This window comes from Myripristis murdjan, chromosome 17, assembly GCF_902150065.1.
Source record: "Myripristis murdjan chromosome 17, fMyrMur1.1, whole genome shotgun sequence".
NCBI lineage: Eukaryota > Metazoa > Chordata > Actinopteri > Holocentriformes > Holocentridae > Myripristis > Myripristis murdjan.
The window spans coordinates 1,650,466-1,674,496 of record NC_043996.1 but is presented as its reverse complement, the minus strand read 5'-3'; the positions used below and the strand labels follow the sequence as shown (position 1 = coordinate 1,674,496).

The 24,031-nt window shown below is 40.0% G+C and overlaps 2 protein-coding genes across 2 annotated transcripts in view; one reads left to right on the top strand and one right to left on the bottom strand.

Annotated features, from left to right (window-relative positions):
- Nucleotides 1–2,806: 2,806 nt before the first annotated feature.
- LOC115375890 (tripartite motif-containing protein 16-like) lies at nt 2,807–5,327 on the top strand. Its single transcript, XM_030075478.1, has one exon. It carries the CDS (start codon nt 2,825–2,827, stop codon nt 4,472–4,474), a length of 1,650 nt encoding a protein of 549 aa, XP_029931338.1. The 5' UTR covers nt 2,807–2,824; the 3' UTR covers nt 4,475–5,327.
- Nucleotides 5,328–5,490: 163 nt separating this feature from the next.
- LOC115375889 (choline transporter-like protein 5-A) overlaps nt 5,491–24,031 on the bottom strand; it is a 66,729-nt gene continuing 48,188 nt past the window's right edge. The window contains exons 11-22 of the mRNA XM_030075476.1: nt 22,233–22,364; nt 20,022–20,121; nt 19,777–19,869; nt 19,195–19,282; nt 16,848–17,116; nt 16,276–16,370; nt 16,053–16,156; nt 14,768–14,841; nt 13,209–13,279; nt 12,861–12,949; nt 12,132–12,216; nt 5,491–10,994 (exon numbers count right to left, since the gene is read on the bottom strand). Of these exons, the coding sequence (XP_029931336.1) occupies nt 10,897–10,994; nt 12,132–12,216; nt 12,861–12,949; nt 13,209–13,279; nt 14,768–14,841; nt 16,053–16,156; nt 16,276–16,370; nt 16,848–17,116; nt 19,195–19,282; nt 19,777–19,869; nt 20,022–20,121; nt 22,233–22,364 (1,298 nt within the window). The 3' untranslated portion in view covers nt 5,491–10,896. The remainder of the gene's footprint in view (nt 10,995–12,131; nt 12,217–12,860; nt 12,950–13,208; nt 13,280–14,767; nt 14,842–16,052; nt 16,157–16,275; nt 16,371–16,847; nt 17,117–19,194; nt 19,283–19,776; nt 19,870–20,021; nt 20,122–22,232; nt 22,365–24,031) is intronic.

Genomic DNA, 24,031 nt, shown 5'->3' with positions numbered 1-24,031 from the left:
TCCTTTCAGCAGGTATTTCTGCCTCCATAGCCGGAGTGTCTGCATCTGTGATTGCAAACCACCTACTGGCCCCTCACCCCCATGATCCTGCTCAAAACACCTTCCTACAAATACTATTTTAGTTATTGTTAGTCCTGTCATTAATAATCCTATTATTAGTCATTATTAATCCTATTATTAGTATTACTCATCCCTACTACCATCAGAACTGTTAGTGCTATTATTATTAATAGTAGTACTGATATTATTGTTATTATTATTGTTGTTGTCACTATTATTAATATTATAGTTATTGTGATTATTGCTATGATCACCATTAGTATTACTGTACAGCTCGACATGGGACTTAAATGGTAGTATGTTCTGCAAGGAAACAGCTCCTCTTCCAATAATAAAGCAGGAGAAAACCTGTCCCTCCGCCCCAGCTCACCGTCAAATACCCAGCAGAGCGGTCTGGCTGCTTCCTGTCCCAAAAAAAAAAACAAGCTTTTTTTGTTTTGTTTTGTTTTGTTTTGTTTTTGTTTGAATCATATAGACAGATCTAAAGTAAGATTCCCCATCACAGCAGCACAATATACCGAGCTGACAGCACAGAGCCGGACAGTATCCTTCAGTGCACAACTATAAAGTAGAGCTTTCTCTATAGGAGCAGTGGCTCAATGTGTATAATAATGGAGGATGTTGATTGTGTGTCTGTGTGCTGTTTGTCATGAAGGTGATCCAGTGGACGCCTGGTGACACAGATGTTTAGTTAAGAACACAACACCTCAGCAAGGCTCAGATGTGGATTTCAGCTTCCGCAACACAATATTCAACAGAACACAAACACTACAAATGATATGACATTTATGTTTGATCGGGAGATGTTTCGGTTTTATGAAATTTTATGAAAGAGAGAGAGAAAGAGAAAAACAATGAGATTGCTCCACTTTGCTGTTAGTTTCAACTGTGTATTGTGAGCAAAACATATTTTACAAGTGAAGTTATTATTCTCAACTTTAACTCTTCCATATTGATTTGTCTTAGTCTTCATTCTTTGCCATTTCTCTCCAAAGTTTTAGAGAAAGTTGTTGCCACCCACCTTCAAGATCACCTCCAATACAACAACATCTCTGAAAAGTTTCAATCTGGCTTCCGCTCCGCCCACAGCACAGAAACAGCACTGGTGAGAGTAACAAATGACCTGCTGATGACAGCTGATTCTGGTTCACCATCCCTCCTCATCCTCCTTGACCTAACTGCAGCATTTGACACGGTCGACCACCAAATACTGCTCCAGCGTCTGCATGACTTTGTTGGCCTTAAAGGCACAGTCTTGAGGTGGTTTGAATCCTACCTTACTGGCAGGTCACAATATGTTGCCATGGGAGGATCAAGGTCCCGTTCACATGCTGTTGGCTGCGGGGTTCCACAAGGGTCAGTGCGCGGACCCATCCTGTTTACCCTCTACATGCTCCCCCTTGGTGAGGTCATCAGTCGCTTCGGGATATCCTTCCATTGCTACGCGGACGACACACAACTATACATGAGGGCAGACAGCGACTCAACATCATCAGCGACTTCATCCATCCTCACGGCATGTCTGGAGGAGACAAAGGTATGGATGAGCCATAGCTTTCTCCAGCTGAACGGCTCAAAAACTGAAGCCATCCTCATCGGCTCCCCTCATTAGATCCAAAACTCCACCATAACCTGCATTACTTTCTCTGGAAAGGACATCCCACTATCATCAACAGTTACCAACCTGGGTGTCAGGTTTGACCCCCATCTAACCTTTGAAGCCCACATCAATCACCTCTGCAAAATATCATTCCACCACCTCAGAAATATAGCCAGACTTCGCCCCACACTCACCTTAAGAGACGCGGAGAAGCTCGTCCATGCCTTTGTCTCCTCCAGACTGGATTACTGCAACGCACTTCTCAGTGGGATTCCCAGCAAGAGCATACAGAAACTACAACACATGCAAAACAGTGCCGCTAGAATCCTGCTGAGAGTGCGTAAATATGAGCACATCACACCCCTCCTCCACTCATTACACTGGCTACCCATCTCTGCTCGGATTAAATACAAAATTTCCCTCCTCACATTCCAGTGCATCCATGGCAACGCCCCCCAGTACCTTAAAGAACTCCTCACCCCCCAGTCCTCAACACGCTCACTCCGCTCTACCAACACCCACAGACTTCTCCCCCCAAGGACTAAGAGCTGCACACTCGGGAAGCTTTCTGTTCCTCGGCTCCTCGACTGTGGAACACCCTCCCAGAACATCTGAGGGCCCCACAGACTATTGAGTCTTTTAAAAGGGGACTTAAAACTTACCTCTTCAAAAAAATCTTTTAATCTATAATTGTTTCTTGTTTGACAACTGTTTTTAATACTCTTTGCTCTATTTGTTTGTTGGCTGTGTTCTCTCTTGTAGCACTTTGAGATTTTTTGTTAAATGTAAAGTGCGTTATAAATAAAATTTATTATTATTAGCTTAAAACCCCCCCCCCCAAAAAAAAAACGCCTGCCTCATTGAAACTTAGCTTCCTGGAATAAAGCAGAGCCTGATAACATCTCCCTCTTCTTCCTGCTCTCAAACACAGCCAGTATCATTCTGCCAGACATTTCCTGGCTCCCTCCCCTTTCACTGATCTGACACTTTAAAGATGGCTGTAAACAACACGCTGTCGAGTGCCAGAGCTGACGAGCCTGTTCACTGCAGATCAGCTCAGGAACATGAAGAGGAGGAGCACACATTTGTGTTGGATCACAGCTCAACTTTTATGGTTTCAGAGAAAGTGAAACTGTCAGACGTTCACTGTCCCTGACCAGTGAAATGGCGCAGAGAGGAATTCAGCCGGACTTGGCAAAATTCTGCTGTTCGATCTGTGTGGATTTACTCAAGGATCCGGTGACTATTCCCTGTGGACACAGCTACTGTATGAGCTGTATTAAAAGCTGTGGGGATGAAGAGGAGCAGAGGGAAATCCAGAGCTGCCCCCAGTGCAAACAAACCTTCACACCGAGACCTGTCCTGGTGAAAAACACCATGTTAGCAGAAATAGTGGAGGAAGTGAAGAAGATGAGACTCCAAGCTGCTCCTCCTGATCTCTGCTATGCTGGACCTGGAGATGTGGCCTGTGATGTCTGCACTGGGAGAAAGCTGAAAGCCCTCAAGTCCTGTCTGGTGTGTCTGGCCTTTTACTGTGAGCAGCACCTCCAACCTCACTACGATGCAGCTCCATTAAAGAGACACAAGCTGGTGGAAGCCACCGTGAAGCTTCAGGAGAACATCTGCTCTCGTCACGATGAGGTGATGAAGATCTTCTGCCGCACTGATCAGCAGTGCATCTGTTATCTCTGCTCCATGGATGAACATAAAGGCCATGACACAGTCTCAGCTGCAGCAGAAAGGACCGGGAGGCAGAAAGAGCTCGGGCTGAGTCGGCAAAAAATCCAGCAGAGAATCCAGGACACAGAGAAAGACGTGAAGGTGCTTCAGCAGGAGGTGGAGGCCATCAGTCGCTCTGCTGATAAAGCAGTGAAGGACAGTGAGAAGATCTTCACTGAGCTGATCCGTTTGATTGAGAAAAGAAGGTCTGATGTGAAGCAGCAGATCAGATCCCAGCAGGGAGAGGAAGTGAGTCGGGCTGAAGAGGTTCAGGAGAAGCTGAAGCAGGAGATCGCCGAGCTGAGGAGGAAAGACGCTGAGCTGGAGCAGCTCTCACACACACAGGATCACAACAATTTTCTACGCAATTACCCCTCGCTCTCACGTCTCAGTGAATCTACACACTCACCCAGCATCAACATCCGTCCTCTGAGCTACTTTGAGGATGCGACTGCAGCTGTGTCAGAGCTGAGAGACAAACTACAGGAGCTTCTTAGTGAGGAATGGTCCAAGATCTCACTGACAGGGACTGGAGTGGATGTTCTACTGTCACAACCAGAGCCCAAGACCAGAGCTGAGTTCTTACAATATTCATGTCAAATGACACTGGATCCAAACACAGCACACACACGGCTGTCATTATCTGAGGGGAACAGAAAAGTGACACTAATGAGAAAAGATCAGTCATATCTTCGTCACCCAGACAGATTCACTGGAAGGCATCAGGTCCTGAGTAGAGAGAGTCTGACTGGACGTTGTTACTGGGAGGTGGAGTGGAGGGGGGTATTTTTTTCAATAGCTGTCACATACAAGGATATTAGCAGAACAGGTCTATTTGGATCCAATGACAAGTCTTGGGCATTAGATTGTTACAATCAGTTCAGACATAACGGCATCACAACTCTCACATCACATGTGTCCTCCAGAGTAGGAGTGTACCTGGATCACACAGCAGGTATCCTGTCCTTCTACAACGTCTCTGAAACCATGACTCTCCTCCACAAAGTCCAGACCACATTCGCTCAGCCTCTCCATGCTGGATTTATGGTTCATTGGCCCTATGGAGCCTCGGCTGAGTTTTGTCAGCTCAAGTAGACAGGAACTATTAAAGTAGGAAAATGTAAGTTTCTGTTTTTAAAAATTCTTTTTCCCTGAGTCGTTGCAGCTTCATGTCATCACTGAGGTGTTTCTGCACTTCCACCTGTCAATCAAACAGTGTAGGTGGGACTGTATAACCTCTTCCTCCCTGCATGTTCCTTGCTGGCCCTCTTTGTCTGTTCCATCATGGCGGCTATCGCTGCTCATCCTAACCACCCACATCATCTTCTGTTTCTTCCTGACAAACAGGAAACAGGAAACGCAGGAGAGGATTTTTCCCAGCAAAGAGCAGCCAGACGCTGAGAGTTGAGAGGACATTTATTCATATGAAAACATCAACTGTTGTCCACACACTTCTAATATCTGTTGCATAATTGTGTTGTTCCTGTAATATTTTCTGCTTTTCTGTTCCTTAATGGACTCAGCACCAGAGGTTTCCCATTTATTATAGCTGATTAGTTAATATTTTGTATTTTGTTCTCTTGGCACTTTATAAATTGTAATGTTTAATTTCCAATTTAGTAAATATTGTTGATATTATATCCAAGGGGAAGAAAGAAAATGTTTCATTATAGTGGATTTCATTGTATGTACACTCACACAGACATCAGAACTCGATCTATCAATTTATTAAAAATCACAACAATGACAATACATTTTTGGTACTGCATTTCAATTTATTTTTAATCTAACCAACTACATTTTCTGTTTTATTAACATGAACAAGGCCTTTGATCTAAAATGTGGGTCACACTTTAATTTGACTGTCCAATCTTAATTTTTAGTTTCAGTTTCATCAGTTGACTTTCACAACTAACTGCTGATTCTTTACTTCCTATCAGCCTGTCCAGTGTAAATACTCAACTTTAAATAAATAGATTATCAGTTGACTTACCAACTTAGTATGAGTTAGAGTAAGGCTGATACTAATTTGGTACAAAGTTGATACTAAATTGACACACACTGGACAGTCCAAATAAAGTGTTACCAAAATTTGAATCTGAACACAAGAATTTATTTTTGTGATTATTTTATTGTTTAATTTTTTCATGAAGAAATGAACACTGCATTCCATCTGAATCAATTTTACAAATTTACAAAAGTCTCACAAACACGAGGTATTGCAGCTTGTAAAAAAGAATACAACGGCAACAGAGATTATTAAAAAAACAGCACTTTGCTCTTGCTATTTCCTGCATGGAGACCCAAAAGTTTGGCTTTACACAAAATCAGGTTTTTTTTTTTAACCAAATGTGACTGACATTTCCATGTCTAGCCTGGAGTTTAGCATAAGGTTAGGAATATGGTTTGTTTGTATAAATCCAACCCTTAACATGGAAGACGACAAGAGATTTTTTTTTTTTTCAACTTTTGTGTCACCAGCCCATAACCAATAGCAGGCTATGTCAACTCCTCAGCTCACTGGTACATGAGTAGATAATATCTAAAAGAAGCAATGCCTTGCTTGTTCTGTAATTTACATTGACATCACAGATCCAAATCTTGGTTTCCAGCTTTGGGAAAGTGTTAAAAACATCCATGTACTGTATATCAATCAGAATCTTAGAGCACTGCAATAGCATAGATAAAGTTGACACCTGAGTGGTGTTCCCTTCAAAAGACAAACAGCAGAGATCAAAGGAGACATGGACAATGTTCCATCTGTAATCCTTTTCTCTGCAGTTATTGATCAGAGACAATCAAGTACAGAGCCCTTATCACTCTCTTAGGTCACACTTTTATCCAAAGCTATTAGCAGCACTATGTGTGTGTTCATCTTTAGTCTGAGTGGGAGTGCAACTCCTCAACCCTGGCAGTGTTAGTATCATGCTTTTTGCACAACCAATGCATATCATACAAAAAATGATTTAACATCAAATCAACACTGAAACCATGTAAATGAACCCTGATTTATGTTCTGCAATATTCTATGACTTCCCAGCAAAATACCATGAAAATCACAGCTCCCTTCAGTCTGAGTGGGACTGCAGCTAACATGGTGTCATCTGACAAGCAACTTATGTTTCTGAATGAACATCATTGGTCGCTCTCTCTCAGTGTTGAGTTTGGTTTTATGTGTTGTATTATTCATGTAACAGTTACATTGTTAATAAAGTTCAATAATGTTCACTTGAAAAAGGCTTTATTTCCTTTTCTTGAGTCAGTGATCTGTTAGCTGAGATAAAGTATTTCCTTTTCCAGCCACTATCAAATTTTACCGAAAATAATTACACACAGATTCTGATGGACCACGTCATGTTTGACATAGACATATCTATTGCAGTTAACTTGTTGGAAAGACAGAGGCAACTTATGCAACTGATATTCCCTGGCAACTTGCCAGGGAGTATCAGTTTTTATGGATAACAACAGAGCTAGGATTGATGGAAACTTTGGTAAAGAGAACTTTAAAGGACCATACCAGTGATTTTGCATGTTTAGTATAAAATATACATACACTTCACATTTCTAATAATCTTTTTTCGAAGCAAGCAATTATATTTTAGAACTCTGATTTCACTGTGATATGAATTTGATGACTTGAAATTATGCAGAGTGAAATGGATCTCTTCGCCCTGCAAAATAGTCCCCGGGTAAAAGTTTGCTTTACACAACCAATTATCAGTTCCATGCTTTATGAACATTGATGACTTTGTTAGCCGCAGAAGCACGTCATATAATCACAATCCCTGGTTTTTCAAATTTTGTTGCCATCCACAGAAGTAATAACTGGCTGTGTAAAGCAAATGTTTCCCTGGGGACTATTTCTGGCAGAGAGACCATTTCACTCTGCTCAATCTCAAGTCATGAAGACACAGCCACACTGTTGTTTTATGGAAAACTGATGTGAACGACTTTATTACAGTAATGGAATACTAGTGTGAAGAACATCTGAAGTCTCTGAAAGTTCATTTTCATGCCATAGTGAAATGAATGGAAACCAGTGGCTGAATAAAAGCTAAGTGCTTGTTTTGGGAAAACATGAGCAGAAACGTGAAGTATAAACATTTTGCAGATATTATGCTAAACATGCAAATTCACTGGTATGGGCCTTTAATCTATGGCTCCTTTCTGTTCTGCTGCAACTTGGTGAGCTGGGCACATGGAAAACTTTCTGCATAAGCAGAATTGCTTATGCCTGTAATTGTATTTTTGATGTCAATGTAAATGTGGCTTCTAAGTGTTATGAATCTTCATCGTATACTCAACCCAGTGCAAAATTAATCACCATTAAATAAGCTCAAAATTCAGTGGTATTCTTTTTGAAACTATTTTACAGATTTGATTTTTGTTTGTGAAACAGAAGAAATGTAAATTCAAAAGCTCTAAGGAAGACATCCGTCCTTTTCCCAGTTCATCTCAATGTCCATGATTGACAGATCTGAGTCCATTAATCTGAGTCCTTGCATCGTAGACAGTATTGTGATAGTGGAAAAATCCCAGTAGAAGGGCAGTTAAGTTTTAAAGCATGCTATTGTAGATAACCCTTCCCTGCATGTGCGTAACAACCGTAAATCTGCTTTATATCTCTATATGGCACATATTCTCATGGTTGAAAAAGCAGGGAGAAATCACATTCTATGTCATTTCACTCTGTTTAGATGTCCATGGGATAATCAGTTACAGAAAAAATAAATTCTTCAGAACATAAAGCCATTAGGAGAAATGCAACAAGTGTTGTGTATCAACCAAGCGGAAGCAGTGAGGGGAGTGGACAAATAAAGCTGTAAGTAGATATGATGAAGTGTTTCTCCTGGTGAGTCAGTGAAGAATTGAACTGTGGGTGATAAGTGGAGGAACAATCCCAAAGTTCAAGTTATTGTGGAAATCAGTAACTCTAATGGGATTTCATGGGACAAGATGTCAGGAGTACAGCAGCAACAAAGACTGTATGTTTTCTCCATTCTGTAGTGGGTCCTTTATGATTTACTGTCAGTACAGTTCTGCAAGGTGTCCACTTTTGGTTCCACAAGTCAAATATTTCTGACATACAGATTTTAACAGTGTTGTGCAGTCCCCTTTCTGTTGGTTTCATGAGGAAGTATCTTCTGTGTCGCAGCCGATAAGACATCTTGATTTGTTGTGAGCTTGGACCCACCATTTCAAGGTTGAGTCCATTTTTGCAGAAGTAAACAATTGAAAGGACCAACATGATACAATGCGTCTGGAAAGTCTGGAATCACTGGGATAAATGACTGTAACAATAACATCAAGAGGTAGTAAGACAAAGGCAACAATGCTTGTTGGTCTTGAAGATGTTTCACTCATCCAAGAAGCTTCATCAGTTCTAATGACTGTTGAGGAGTCCTAGGCTTTGTGGATCATCCATACCTTAATGTCACATGAGTATCCTTCAGGTTATATCCCTGCGTTCCAATACCCATACTACCATACTATTTAGTAGGGAAAAAAAGAATTAGTATGTCCCAATACATACTAAACTACATACTTTGTAAGGGCAGCTGCAGTACATACTAAAAGTAAAAAGTATAAGTATGCGATTTGGAACGCAGGGTATGTGAGTTGTTAAGGTCACCAGGTGGTACTGTGAGAGTCATCAGAGTCTTATGAATAGAGGTGTTAAGGCTTGATCAATGTGCACATTCTCCTGAAATGGGTGGTGCTAGGAGCAAATCCCCAGACACATTCACTGCAAAACAATCACAACTTGCTCCTGCACTCACATTAAACCTCTGCTGTTTATTGGGTCAACGTTTCGGTCTATCAACCTTCATCAGGACCAACATTTTACAACTGTTGTGTGTCTTCCTTTTGAAACATCAGTACACCTATGAAATTAGTTGATTACAGGTGTTTACAATTATCAAAGGAAGTGACCTCATCTCATCACTGGATTTTCCAGATTGGTTTTTATTGTGGTTTTGAGTGTACTGTTGTTTGATCAATATTCTAAACAATTAGTATCTAGTTCTTCTCTCCTTTTTCCACTGTTGTGTTGTCGATAGACCGAAACATTGACCCAATAAACAGCCGAGTTTTAATGTGAGTGCGGGAGCAAGTTGTGATTGAAGTGTTGTCAGGATCCCATTGTAAGTTGCTGATAGGTGGTTTCTCAGGCCATATAAAGACAGGAAAATCCAAAAGCACCATTTTGGCCTTCCATCCACACCACACTAACATTTTTACACTATTTTCCAAATGCTGTCCACAATGTACGCCTGCACAACTTCCATTCTACAACCTAGAAGTATTCGTTATTACATGACCATCTTGTGTCATTGTTTTCAGAGAGCTCTGTTCCCATCCATTTCAGTTTTTGTGGATGGAATTTACCCAGTGTAATGTGGACACAGCCTCAATCCCACTCTACTGTTCAAAGATGTTTCTTCTGCAGTACCTTATGTGTAGAATGTGTACATTTTTGTCCTCAAAGGAGTATCTCCCGTCCATTAGATGCAGGTATACTGCTGACTCTTGACCTTAGGAGCTGGTCCTCCTATGCTTGTCCATGCAGTTGTTTTGTCTCCCCGATGTCGAGTTCTGTGTGTTCCTCACTGCAGTGGCCTGCGTATACTACATTATTCTGCTTGTTTCAGCGTAGGGTCTTTAGGCTGTCTTAGTGTGTACGTGGGTTTGAAAAATGAGATGGGCTGTTGACTGAAGATCCTTCTTGGAGAATCTTAGAACTGATCCTGGATGAGAGGTTAAAAGATAAACTTGAGGTGTAGTTGTGTTTGACTTATTACCTCTTGATATACTATGACCCGAATGACTGAGAATCTTCACAGACATATTGGATGGATGGCACATCTCCTCAGTTGTCTTGGGCTCTTTGATCCTGACTTGAAGCATTTTAGAGTTACTTGAAGGAAGACATTTATCCCAAACCAGCAGAATCTGCAGAGGTGAAATACTGTTGCCAGTGCAGCCATTAATCTATATGCTATGTTAGATACACACAAACATGGTGCTCTGAAGTAGGCAGTAGTATTAATGTGGTATAGTGCATTTGTTAATCCATGCATGCTTTGCAGAGAGCCTGGTGTGTGTTTGCAAACGTGTCTGGAAGTTGGTGGACTTCATGTTGACCATATTCCATGAAGGACTGAGCGATTCCCCTTCATTCCAGGCTTTTTTTGAACACTCTGTCTAGTTCACATATTGCAATTTCTTTGCAGGTCTGTTGTTTTGTCATTTTCATCAATCATCCATCCAACAACTGAATGTTTCCAGAAGAAACTCGAAATACTCCAAAGTCTTTTATTTTCAAAGAAACTTGATTGTCCTGTGGTTATCTCAACATTATTCAATGTAAAGACCTCAGCACCAAGGAAGGAAAGTCAGGGGAGGAAGGTGATGTCACAGAAATTCAAACACTGGGCTGTACAATGTGGGTGCCCAGGCCTTTTCTCTCCTGACAAGTTTTGGCAGCCATTGCAGTGTGGAGGTGGCTGATATCACCGTGAGTGACTAGATTTTCCCAGAATTCTGTGTAGCTCTGGGGACATAAGGAACGGTTTTTCTGAACCACCATCATTCCTCTCCAAGTCATCACCTGGATGGACCAAGGGATGGAGATATGGACAGGAAAGATATTGGACAAGTATGGAAGGGGAGAATGAATGAATGAATGGAGGGATGAAGAAGCAGTAGGTGGGGAAAATTAAAGAAGGGATCAAAGAAAGTGTTTGGAAAAGAATGATAGGAAAACAAGATGGTGGATAGGGAGAGAGGAGGGCAGGGAATGAAAGGGCAAATTGTTGGATGTAAAGAGAAAAAAGAAGAGGTTAGTCAGGAGTGCTGTTAAATAGAATGGGTGATAGTAGCAGTGCAACAACTGGTTTTACCAAATACTGAACTAGTTCAGTTATCACATTTTTTTTAATTATTATTATCTGAGGGTTATTGAAACAGTGCTTGTCCCCAAAAGTTGAAACTTTCACAGTCCAACCAAAGTATATGTGCTGTATTTGCATACTGTTTGGTTAAGAGCCCATAGCCCTGGCAATGTTAGCACCATTACCCTACACAGGATCTCGAGGCCCACTTTCAAAAACGCAACAATATAATTCTGGTTAACATGATGGATTTTGCTGTAATTTCTCCTTTCTCATGTTCATTTTAGCAACACATGGAGAAACAGCTGCATCTGTCCATCAGTCCACACCTCAGTTTGTTATGCTGGACGTTGTAAGCATGAGGAACTTCTGAGTTTCATCTGCCAAAATCTCTCCATATTGACCTTTTGTGTCCTGCCCATTTCCACTGTTGTCTTTGCATTTCCATTTCTGGACTTCCTAGCAAGGATCCTAGCTACTGTGGATAAATCCTGAACCAAATAAACAATGTATATATGGACAAAACGAAACACCAAGCTCATTGTCTTGTAATAAAATTAGATTAAATATTTTTTAATTTTTTCAAGTTGCCAAATTTTTAAAAGTATACACATTCTCTTGTATTGCACATGGTGTAGGATCCATTTTTATTCTTTACTGACAGTGCATGTCATCCAGACATTAACATTTGTTGTTTCTGTATTTTTGGCACATGTATAACTGCCCTGTCTTGTTTTTGTCTTATTTGTGGTGTCCAGTAAGAAAGGAACTATCCAAACACAGGGATCCAAAAAGTGCTATCACTACTTCTGCCAGGTTGGCCTTTTCTGTTGTGGGGGCAGTGGTGTACTTACAGAAACAGAGGAAGAGTGTGTCGACACACATGGCATAAACACTGAAGAAACCGTGAGCGATCAGGTAGGAGCCTGCCACCACCGTCTGGAGCAAAAAACACAATGGTTAGAAATACAGCAGCAGCAGCACAGATGGCTACTCTCCAAGTGTAAGCAATTACAGATGACAAATTGTGCTGCATCAGTAGTGCAAGCCACTGGATTGCTCAGACTCAAAGAAATAATTGTTTTAGACCAATTCGTTTTAGATTACTAGCTCTAAAATAATGTGTTGAAGGAATACAGCTGGCAGCTGGTGAACAGCTGGCTTTCTCCTGCCTCTGTGATAACAGTCTTCACCTGCTGCTGGCAACATGTGTCTGTCTACAGTCATAGGATGCACACACGTGTGTATACTTGCACACCTGTTAATTCACAGTTGTACACAGTAGTCGAGTAGTAAAAATAATTCAGGGCGGATGGTCAATTTTTTTCACTTGATGAAAAGTGAGGATAGCAGTTTTACAGGGGGGGATGATTTTGACCTTTTTTATTTCAGGGGGGATGCCATCCACCCTCATCCCCCCTCAATTCGAGCACTGGTTGTACACATGTGCATCTGCACTGCAGTTATACTGATCATGCACAGATGTACATACATACACATGTTTGTGTGTTTTTGCATGACTCTTGTCACCCTGCTGTGTGTGTGTGTGTGTGTGTGTGTGTGTGTTTGATTGTGATTCTGACCAGCAGGGGGACCCAGTAATTGTTGAGAGTGGGCACTTCCTCCTGGATAACAGGGATCTTCCTGGTGAAAAAGAAGAATGCAACAATACCTGACACACACACACACACACACACACACACACACACACACACACACACACACACACAACCATAAGATTACATAAATAATAAATACAAGAAAACTATCACATATTTTCTAAATAAATAGAGAATTTTATTCAGAGAGCCAAACAAAACCTTTCAAAATAAAAGCCTACTCAAGAGCTTCCATGATTCAAAGGATTAAATTAAGCATGAAAATGAGCCAGTAAATGAAACATATTAAGGACTGTTGACATGGTGACTTACCAACACCTCCTGCTATCAGCACCTTGCCCAGAAACAGCAGAAAGTCTGTGACTCTGTCAAGAACTGCAACCCTGCAGGGGAAACACAGAGAGCTCAGCCCAGTGCTCACTACAGCAAACAGGTAGAACTGCCTTGTGGAGCTTTAAAAATTGGATATTGACCAGTCAGTTTCATCCACTTCTGATCTGGCAGAGACTCCTGCACCTCTGATGGTCAATATGTTCTTGGGCTAGGGAAGATTTTACTCATCAGTCTGTATAACCTGCAGTCAAACCTGCCTTATCCTGCCTTAAAGAGCTGATACACCTGAAACTGTTTCATTATTCTGGCTTGCAGTGTTTCAGTGTCGTGTGACAGTTCAGTTACTCAAATGTACCCCAAAATAAAAGTAAAAAAAAAAAAAAAAAAAAAAAGTACTCCCAAGTAACCAAAAGTGTTCAAATAGTTACCCAAAAGTAACCAAAAGTGCTTAGTTACTCAAAACTGCTCCAGAATAACAAAAAGGTTGAAATGCTTTTGAGCACACTCTGGTAACAGTTTGGGCACCTTTGGGTACATTTGGGTAACTCAGCAATTTTGGGTGATTGGTTTGGCCAGTTTAAGAGGCCTTTCCACCCTGACACACCCGATTTGACTGTGTTCACAGCACTGATTGGGTGTTATCAGTCATAATTACCCCCACAGGGTAATAGGCTCCTGATGTACCTTCTAGTAGGTCAGAAGGCTGTTATCATCTATTCCTTCAGTTGCTCTTAACCAGTTAACTTGGAGCAAGACGTTCTATGACATAGTATGAAGACTGATAAAGTCAGTTGTGTAAGGAGGTGGTTGAGGTGGTGGATCGGTCAATCACACAGACTTACCCTCTGGAGACCCAAGTTTTGCGTCCCATGTTTAGTGAGAGTGGTGTTCGTTTCAGTGTTAGCAAACATTACAGTACGTTTCCTAACCTTAACCACAACCTTTCCCTAAGCTTAACCACGTAGCTAACAAAAGATATGCTAAAGAAAGTGGCTAAGGCTAATGTTTGAGTGGTTAAGAGCGACTGACAATAGAAATAGATGATAACAGCCTTCTGACCCATTAGAGGGGGCATTAGGGCCCTACTGACCCATACCTGTAGTCGTGATTACCACTAATAATGTCCATTCAATTGTGTGATAACAGCTGTAGCAGGTGCCTGACAAGTTCTGGGGGAGACACTGAATGCTTGTAATTTTTGGGTAAATGGTTAAATTTAAAAATACTGATTATCAACTATTGGTAGGTTCAGTACAACAGCGATCAGACTTTAAAAAACAAACAAACAAACAAAAAATAAAACCATAATGGTTCAACCCACCTTACAGCATCAAAGCCTGTATTTTGCATATCTCACTGGTGCCCACTCAAACAAATAAGACAAAAGGGGGCAAAATGGTTGTCTGTTACACATGTATTATTGACCAGTGAATGCACAAGTCTTGTGCATTCGGTGTACACAGGTCTAAATTAGCCCTTACACTCATCCTGGCTTGCATGAAGCATTTAACTACACTGAAATTTTACAGCATCCTTACCTGACAACATTCCTCATCAGCAGGAAGAAGGCCTCTTGGGCTGAGGTACAGAAGTTCTTACCATAGATCGCCACCTAGTGGGGGTGAGGCAAAACACAGTGGTCACAAATAAGACTTCAGGGTGTTTTCCCAAACTGGGATTTAATTAAGACAGCACTAGGCCTTAATTTGGAGTAGTTAATCATGGCCTTGATAAGTGACCTTTCACATCACATCTTAACTTCTGATTAGTTACTTCTGGACTATGGGGTCCTCAATTAAATTTAAAGTGAAAAACCCACCAGATCAATGTTTTTCTCATTTGGTGAAAAGTGTATGTACTAGCCCTGCACAATAATGAAGGCTCTCAGTGAAGATTGTTAATTCCTATATTTATTCTACTGTCTCAAGTTTATTAGAAACAGGAGTTTAGAATAGCAAATATTAAAACTTTCATGGACTGGTTGAATCACCATAATCATAGAGAGTTTCAAAATTGTTATTTATTTATATAAGAGGGTTGTGGATTATCACTAATTTCATAAACTGATGATGTTCATAAAAGCTGGACTGGATCTAGAAAAACACAGAATTATGTGAAACTGGAGGAGAAACAGTGGATGGACACTGTTTTCCCGACTATAAAAATAAGAATGAATTAAGGTTATTCCAGTTTAACAAAGCATTTTGGTGTATGACTACGCTTAGTCCCTGTCTGGGAAACAGTGGGGATACTGAATGGCTGCCACAGCAAACAATGGTGGGATAAAGTGAAGGAAAATAGAATATAAGCAAAAAAACAAAGCAAAACAAAACAAAACAAAAACAAAAAACACCACTGACACTTAGAATACAAGAGTGTAATAAGTAAAGGTCTACAAATAATAATACTGCAGCTTGCCTTGTATGCAGCATTTAACAGCAGAAGAGCATACTAGATCTTACATTTTCTGAGTTTTGAAAAAAAAAAAAAAAAAAAAAAAAATATATATATATATATATATATATATATATATATATATATATATATATATATATATACACACACATATGTATGTATTTTAATAAACTGTATATCGTAATTGGATTTAATTCATTTTTGCCATCTCACTTAGCTGTAACTACAATCCTAATAATCAATTCTGCACTTAGGCCTTCATTTTTTTTTTTTTTTTAAATTTCATTCTTAGTATTTTTTTGCTACGTGAAAAGGGTGACAGGTGGATATTTTCATCTCAGTTTTTGTTTATGAAATGAAGACAAACACATCTAATACCACTGAGACTACATAGTTTTACTGACTCACCATAATGTAAGCGTTGCGGTTCATGTAGCGAATGAACCTCTCCAAACACCAGAAACAGCATTTCAGACAACATAGTATGAACCTGGATACCATGTTGTTAGAACCTAGACACATACACAGATTCATCATCAGTGTCCTGGAGTGAAACAGTAGCAATATGTATGGCAGTGTTACCCAGAAACAGTGTGGTGGTGTGTGTATTGGTATGTGTGTGTATGTATACCTCTTAATTTCTGATCCAGATATTCCAGTATTATTCGGACCAGTTGGACCACTGACAGAATTAGAGCTCCAAATGCCAAAGACCCTGTATGGTACCTACAGACAGACACAACAAACACTCAATACAGAATACATTGTTACATACATTACATTCTATGTGTGTATATGGGTATGTAAATACTACCAAAAGTTGGTAGAAAATCCACCAGTCTGTCTCCTAACCACATATTAAATCTTGTTATCCTTTACAAATATAGGCATGACATTCAAATGAATAATTTCTTCAGAATATTTGCAAATGATAATTTCTAAGTATGTCATGCAGGCATTCCTTCAATCTCACTCATGTCACATTTTATGGGAAAAAGTATAGATTTGCTAAGATTAATTTTAAACCTGACACTAAAGTAAATTCCCCCTGACTAACATTCGTAAAAAATAACTGCCTTAATTGTTAATTTAACAATTTGAAATAAAAAAAAAACAACAACAGCAACATATATTTATGAAACACTGCCACTGATTAGCTCACAGCATGTTTATTGCAGACTTAGTTGTTGGAGCATACATCACCTTATTGCTCTGCTGAAGGATGAAAACAGCGGACAGGGTGGTATATCCTGAGGCTTCCTCTTAGCCCAGTAGTAACTTGCGAAGGCCCCAGCCAGGGTGCACTGCTCCAGAGCCAGGCTGAAGTTCACCAGCCAGAGAAACACCAGCAGGTTGAACAGCTGGAGGATGAACAAGTAGCGGTGGTAAGGCGTCTCACCGCCGTAGAAGGCAAATGTGCACTGGGAGCCCAGGCAGGACGCTGTTTTGGAGATGTTCGTCCTGTTGAAAGTCTGACACAAAGAGAAAAAGGTGTTGACGAGGAATGTATGCTAATATGTCACTGCTGTATGTGGCTAGGGATTTAAGCAATACCTAGGCCCCTTACCCTAACCTGAGCCAACCCCAAACCTACCTTTTCACCAAACTATGTCATCTGAGATTTCTTAAGCTGAACTTATATTTCTTGTTCTCGCAGTGGCTTATTATACTGATGTTCTGGAAGAGAGGATCTCTGTAATGCCTTCCATTGGCTGGCTGCAGAATACCTTGCAACTCCTGCCACGCCAACATAATGATTACATGTGTTGTGCTTGTAGGAATCCTCGAATGCTATATGTGTCAAGTAGGCAAGACTGTAAATATGGGCATTCATCCTTCAATATCCTTTAATGTAAGTACAAAAAACTAGATTTGCAACCCAGAATGAAGAGTACTATCTTTTGCCCTTAGTTCATTTTGGATACACACGTAACTCTCAAGTACATCAACAGAATCAAAAATATGATTTTCACTGCCACAGAAAATCACTGAACAGCCTCCCATAATCCAACTTTGTCGCTGACAGCCCCTAAGGGCTAGACTTCGGTCTTAAAACTCCAGTTTCTTCTGGTATGAAAATACTTACTACAAAATGCACCGCAGCATCAGTTTCTCTGCAGCTGCACCACACACTGCTGATGTACTGTTCCTCTGAGAATGTACATCACACTTCCATATCATTTATCAAGTGTTGTACTGTTTTTACCAGTGTCACTTGACTGCCATATAGGATGACTTTGTCAGCTGTTCACATGCAGATTCACATGCAAGCTTTAAACAACACTGCAGACCAGCTGAGGGACTCTCTCTATCCCACGGTTATACAGCAGCACCATGTTATTAAGGAAGAGCTATACTGCATGTCAGCCTGACTTCTCCTTTGTTGCAGTCAAGCCAGTGGAGGGATAATATGAATGCACCGAATGATTCATTTCATAGCAACAGAGGGCCTCATTTGTCAGTATTTGTAAATGTTTGTGTAGGTTTCCTACTATATCTATAATAAAGTAACAACTTCCACCACATTTATCGAACGTTCGGAGCCCTGTCATTTGTGTATGTTGATAGATACCAATTCCTCATAAACTGTGAGCATGTTCCTTCAACCCTCAGTTACTATGTATTGCTACTGTATATCTGCCCTGCCTCAGAATCACCATATAAGACACAGCAGAACATCCTCTACTCACATTTACCTAAAAGATTATCATATGGGCAAAGTATCAACACCATGGTAGAGAGACAGAATAGCTGATAAAATGTTTGGCTAATTATAAGTTTATCTGTAATCACATGACGTTCGGTTGGCTGTCTCAAACTCTGCTACCACACTCAAACAAGGTTAGGGAAGCCAACATGACCATGTCAGCAGCATGAAATTCAGCACCATGGAGAGCACCCACAAAAAAGATAGATACTTAGGACTAAGGGTGGACAGAGGGTGGACTTTTTTTTTTTACTCTACTTTTACCTAGTTTGTCTCACCCCTCATTTTTGTGTGTAAATTTACACCTACACTTCACTAGATGTGTCATATTCTCTAGGGAGAATTTGAGTGTGTTTATTATCATAAACCTTCTGTGGTTAAACAATAAAAACTATTTACATGTGTGGTAAGACTTATGTGAACAATGTTTTTTTTTTTAAATATCTCTGGAATTGATACACTAGCCAAGTCAGTCTCCACAGTTTTATCAACAATATAATAACTCTCCTGAACATTCTCATAAATATTCTCGACTAGTCCTTAAGATGACTTCGGTTCTCATTTGGTTCTTCTGGCAAGTCAATGATCAGAGCAAAACATGCTACTTATGATTTAATTTAAGCAGATAGCAATATTTTTTATTCTAAGTATTTGTTGATGGCTTTACACATCATGAACCTGACATGCATGGTCATGTGCTTCAAAAATTCAAACTCAAGTAAACCTGCTCTAAAGACACAGACAAAGATAATTCCAGTTAGATTGTTTTGTGGATTATCTTTGACCTTGTTGCAACTGCACTGGAAGAGGAGAGGAGAAATAAATGATGCAAAATGGATGTACCTCTGGATTGCAAGTCTTGTTGGCATAGGGGCAGTTAGCTTCAGGAGACATCACCTTGTAGACAGCCTCATTTGAAGATGCTAAGAAACTGGTTTTACAATGTCAGTTAAGGGAGAAACAGATATACCTAAGAAGTTGGTTAAAAAGCAGGTCACATGAAAAATCCCCATGAAAATAGGAGTTCTTCTAATAACCCAAAATACCCCAAAGTGGTCAAACAGTTATCAGCAAGTAGCTCAAAGTACCCACTTTGAGATACTTTTGGGTAATTGTTGAAACACTTTGGGGTACCTCTGAGTAATTTTTAATGCTTATCTGATAGACAATAGACAATAATACACAAGATGCTTATTAACATATATTGGACACTCTTCTATAAAGAACTTCTTTGCAGTGTGACCAACTCCAACTAAGACAGTGAGACAATGTGCCCAAATTCTTTGAATGTTACCATTCAGTTATAACCCAAAATGGCAACCTGAGAATTTAGGCTTATTCTGCTGTATTTCTGGATTTGAGTGTCAGCTAAGTGCCTATGATGATTACTCCATCTTATTTTTTGTTGGCCACTGGAGAGGATACACAGCAGTAACAGCCCAATAGGAAATGCAGACTGCCAACAGGAAGAAGGTGACGACTGGATAGAAGAGGGTGGACATGATATAGCTCATAGCTCTGTCCAGAGAGAAAAACAATAAAAACAGAGGTAAACAGCAACTATTCTCTTGCACAATATCATTTGATTTAATACATATCATCTGGAGGACAATAAAACGCACAAGAATTGATGACAGACAATTTAGGGTGTAGTCATTTAGAGTTCATACCTGCTAGCTTCTCTGAGCAGGGCAATAGCCACCTGGACTCTTCTCCTTAAGAAGATCAACATCACCAAGATGGAAACTTCTGTCAGTCCTAAAGACACCACTGAGCAAGAGCAACCAGCAGACAGAAAAAGACAAGATCAGGGCACGATCACACTGGCAGTTTGTTATCTCTGATCTGAATCACAGAGTAAAAACTTTCCTTTCTTTCACTTTTGCATTTGGTTCATTGGTTCACATTGACTCACAAGTACAAGGGGTGATTGACTGATTGAAGTTCATGGCCAACATTTGAAGGAGACGAGCAAAAGTCTTCTTTGAGTTTGTGTTTACTCCAATTTGTTGAATGATTACACAAAACGCTCCAAGTTAATAATTTGAGCTGCTGATCTGTTATGGATCATTAAACTTTGAAAGTCAGTCATTCCTGAAAAAATGGAAAACATCATCCATTATGCAGTCTTTCAAAGCCTTGGTCTCAAGGGCTTAACACCCCAGAAGACCAGACGACATGGTGGCCACACTACAGGATGCTCCTTCATACAGCAGGTAAAGACGTGGGTTGCTGAGTTCAAATGTAGCAGGGAGAGCCTAGAGGATAACTACCTATCCCCAAAGCCAAAAAGGAGCTCAGTGGTGTCCATTTTCCCTCAGATGATGATGTTATTGATGCTGTGAACCACTTCCTGGGGGTCCAAGACAGCAGAATGGATCCATTTGCTCCATGACCACAGAGCTAAGTTTGTTAATGTAGGAAGTGAGTATGCTGAAAAATATATGTTTGATTTTCTAGAAATATCTCTCTCTCACATAAGTCACAAACTTATCAATCACCTCTCGTAGTTCATTGGACTGAGTGGTTAATTAGGGCCCGAGCGCTGGAACAGCGCGAAGCCCTATTGTTATTGTTCCAGATTGTTCACCTTAAATATTTCCAAATTTAGAGCCATCTCCATCTCAGTGAATGAGAAACCATTATTAGGATCAAATAATGGTTTCTCATTCAGTCAATAGCCCTGTTGGTGAACTCACTGCAACTCCAAGTTCATTTTAGCAGACTGGACTACTCAGAGATTTAACTGAGGATTTTCTGATCACAAGTGCTGCTGCACCCATAACAGATAAGAGCCATACTCCAATCATGGTGTAATTACCAATAGTTATTGGTACAAAAAAATCATCAATGCTTCCTAAATTAAATTCTTAAGTTGTAAAGCAGTTTAAAGGCCCAAAAAGGAATTTTGACTTGTAGATGGAAATAACTGTTTTGCAAACTTCCCTAAAGGCATCCATTCAGTTATTAATAAGTCACATTAATTCTGAGGTATGAGTGTAATTACCAGAAACAATTGAGATCATCACTGGATCCCATTTTTGAATTTGGCAGGAATTACACTGTGCAAACTAAGCCAAAACTTTCAGAATTTCTGGCAGATAGCAGAAGTTAAAGACTGATGGAAAAATCACTTCCAACACATTTATCTGCCAGTACAGACAAAGATGCCAGGGTGGGAAGACAGGAGGCAGTAACTGTAGTCTTATTTTGAAATAAACAGATGGCAACACCTTTTTTAGTGGGCCATGAATTTCATGGTGAGTAGGTGATAATTAATAAGTAATGTATCTGAGATATCTTTGAAATTACCCCCCAAATTACTTTAACATTTACCTCAATATGTGCTGAAATTCAAATCTTCTACTTTTGCTGTGCCACCAAACTCATTCTAGATGAACATTTCAAATCCATTAGATCATAAAAATGAAACCAGGGTTGCCACTGGTTATGGAACTTCTAGAATGTAATGAAATCCTAAGACTGCCTTAATATGTGTAACTTGAATGAAACTTCAGTTTTGTGCAGCTTAGTTGTATTGAAGTGCTACAGGAAAATCATTAAATAAAAATAATAAATTCAGTTTGCATCATCATTTGGAATGTCTGGAATTTTGTAAAGGAATTTGGTGACAGTAAAAGAAAAAGTTTTGATTTTCAATAAATATTAAGAAAAATGTTAATGTAATTTATCACCTAGTTACCAGGAAATTTGCAGCCCAGAAAAATGAAGTGTTACTGAACAGACATTAACAATATTACTTGAGAGACATAGAGGCTACAAATAATCTCTACCGTGGTGTGATTTAATGGTAACTCTTAGAACAACTAATTTGACTGTGATATAAATTACTCACATAGCCACCTCTAACTTTAACTTACAGAATATAATCCATGTTTGTCTCAGCTGGAGATAGACTTGCAGGTCAGTGTGCAGGCCAACATCAACAATGGCAACATCAGAGCCCGGTGTCTCTCTGAGCTGGGACAGCTCCATAGAACAGTACCACATACCTACACACACACAAACACACACTCAGTGAGGAATGCTGGCAATGCTAACAAGTGGTTTCAGAGACTTTACACCAGAGTTTCTCTCTTAGGACATCGTGAAAAGCACCAGATGAATACAAATAATGACATTACATTGTAAGGGTATCCCATATAACATACGCTCAATCTCTGACGGGCCTGTGGTGTATGCATAGTGTAGTAATGGTTCTGAAGAGGAGGGCCTGAGGGCTGTTGAGAGGCTTCCAAGGAGTCCCAAGGTAAATGAGGAAGATTTTATTTCAATAATTTAGGCCTTATCCAGTACGTGTTAGCGAGACAGGGCTATCTGATCTCCCCACCAACAGTGTAGCGAGACAAAAATGTGCGGGGATGAAGCCTTTGCAGTCTTGTGGCGTAAAGCCTCTTTGTTTTGGGATCCTTGACATTGAAAATTTTGTAAATCTTTGGTGTGTACCATACCGTCTGCTAGTAGTTGGATGACAATGATGACTGATATCTGTACATATTAGCAAACCACAGTTTCAGCAATTTAAATGTAAGACTTTTTAAAGTAAGGATATAGTGGCATATTCTTATAAACAAATGTCTGTTGTACTGTTGTGTATTGGTAATTGATGTAATAGAAGAGTGATTCAACCTCTTGCCAGTTCAAGGAAGCTTTACATTTGCTGCTCTATACACTTGGCAAGAAAAGAACTTTATTGTGAATGCACAGCATTTCGGTCCTTAGACCTTCATCTGGTGAGATTCTCATTTTGAACGTTTCAGTCTGTCATCAATCTTAACTGATGAGGGTCTAAGGACCAAATAGTTGTGCAATCACAATAAAGTTTTTCTCTTTTCTTGCCTGTTGGACCCTTCTTCCAACACGCCTGTCCACAAGAAGCTAAAGGTGTGCATGAGCCTTCATAGCCCTGTTCTAAACAAACATCATCTAGCATACAAAGTAATTAATAACTATTTCAGGCTCCAGGGTGGGCTGGACTAAGGAAATCCGTTATCGTTCAGATTTAAGTTGGTTTCAGAAAGAATGTTTTTGGGCAAAAATTAGGTTGGTCTTTAAAGTTTGGGTCCAAGTTAAACTCTAGTGACACCTCTTTTCAACCAATACATTTGTGTTCATAAAACGCCCCCATATTACCCTGTCCAGCAACACTTTTTGCTTTGTCTGTTTTGGAGTCTTTGTTCATTTTTTTAAGTTATTGATAATTTAGGGCTGAGTTCATTAGAACCCAACCTTCAACAACTGTTCAACAATTTTGAGATACAAGTTACTTTTTCAGGAGATGTCAAAATTCAAAGAAATAGTTTTGTTTCTTTGGCAGACCACAGTATGGTCTCTGATTTCTCCGTCAGACCCATCTTTCCCTGTCACAGTTCTGGGCACCAACCTTTCAGTTTGCAAACAAATTAATTTCTGGTTGAAATCCTCTGTACAGCTCAAATTAGCAAACTGGAATGGAGCCAGTTCCCTGTTGGTTGAAAAAACAGTTCATGCATTTCAGGCATCTGGTAAGGATGCTTGAGGGATCTCCAGATGCCTCCCTTTGGATGTTCTCTAGCATGTCTGGAGTGGGCTCAGAACACGCTGGAGGACATGTGACATCTTCACTGGGCCTGGTAGTGCTTGTAATGTGAGGAAAGTTGTGAGGGACGTTGATGAGCTT

Coding starts and splice junctions, on each gene's coding strand:
- LOC115375890 (XM_030075478.1), top strand. CDS start 2,825: ATGGCGCAGAGAGGAATTCAGCCGGACTTGGCAAAATTCTGCTGTTCG.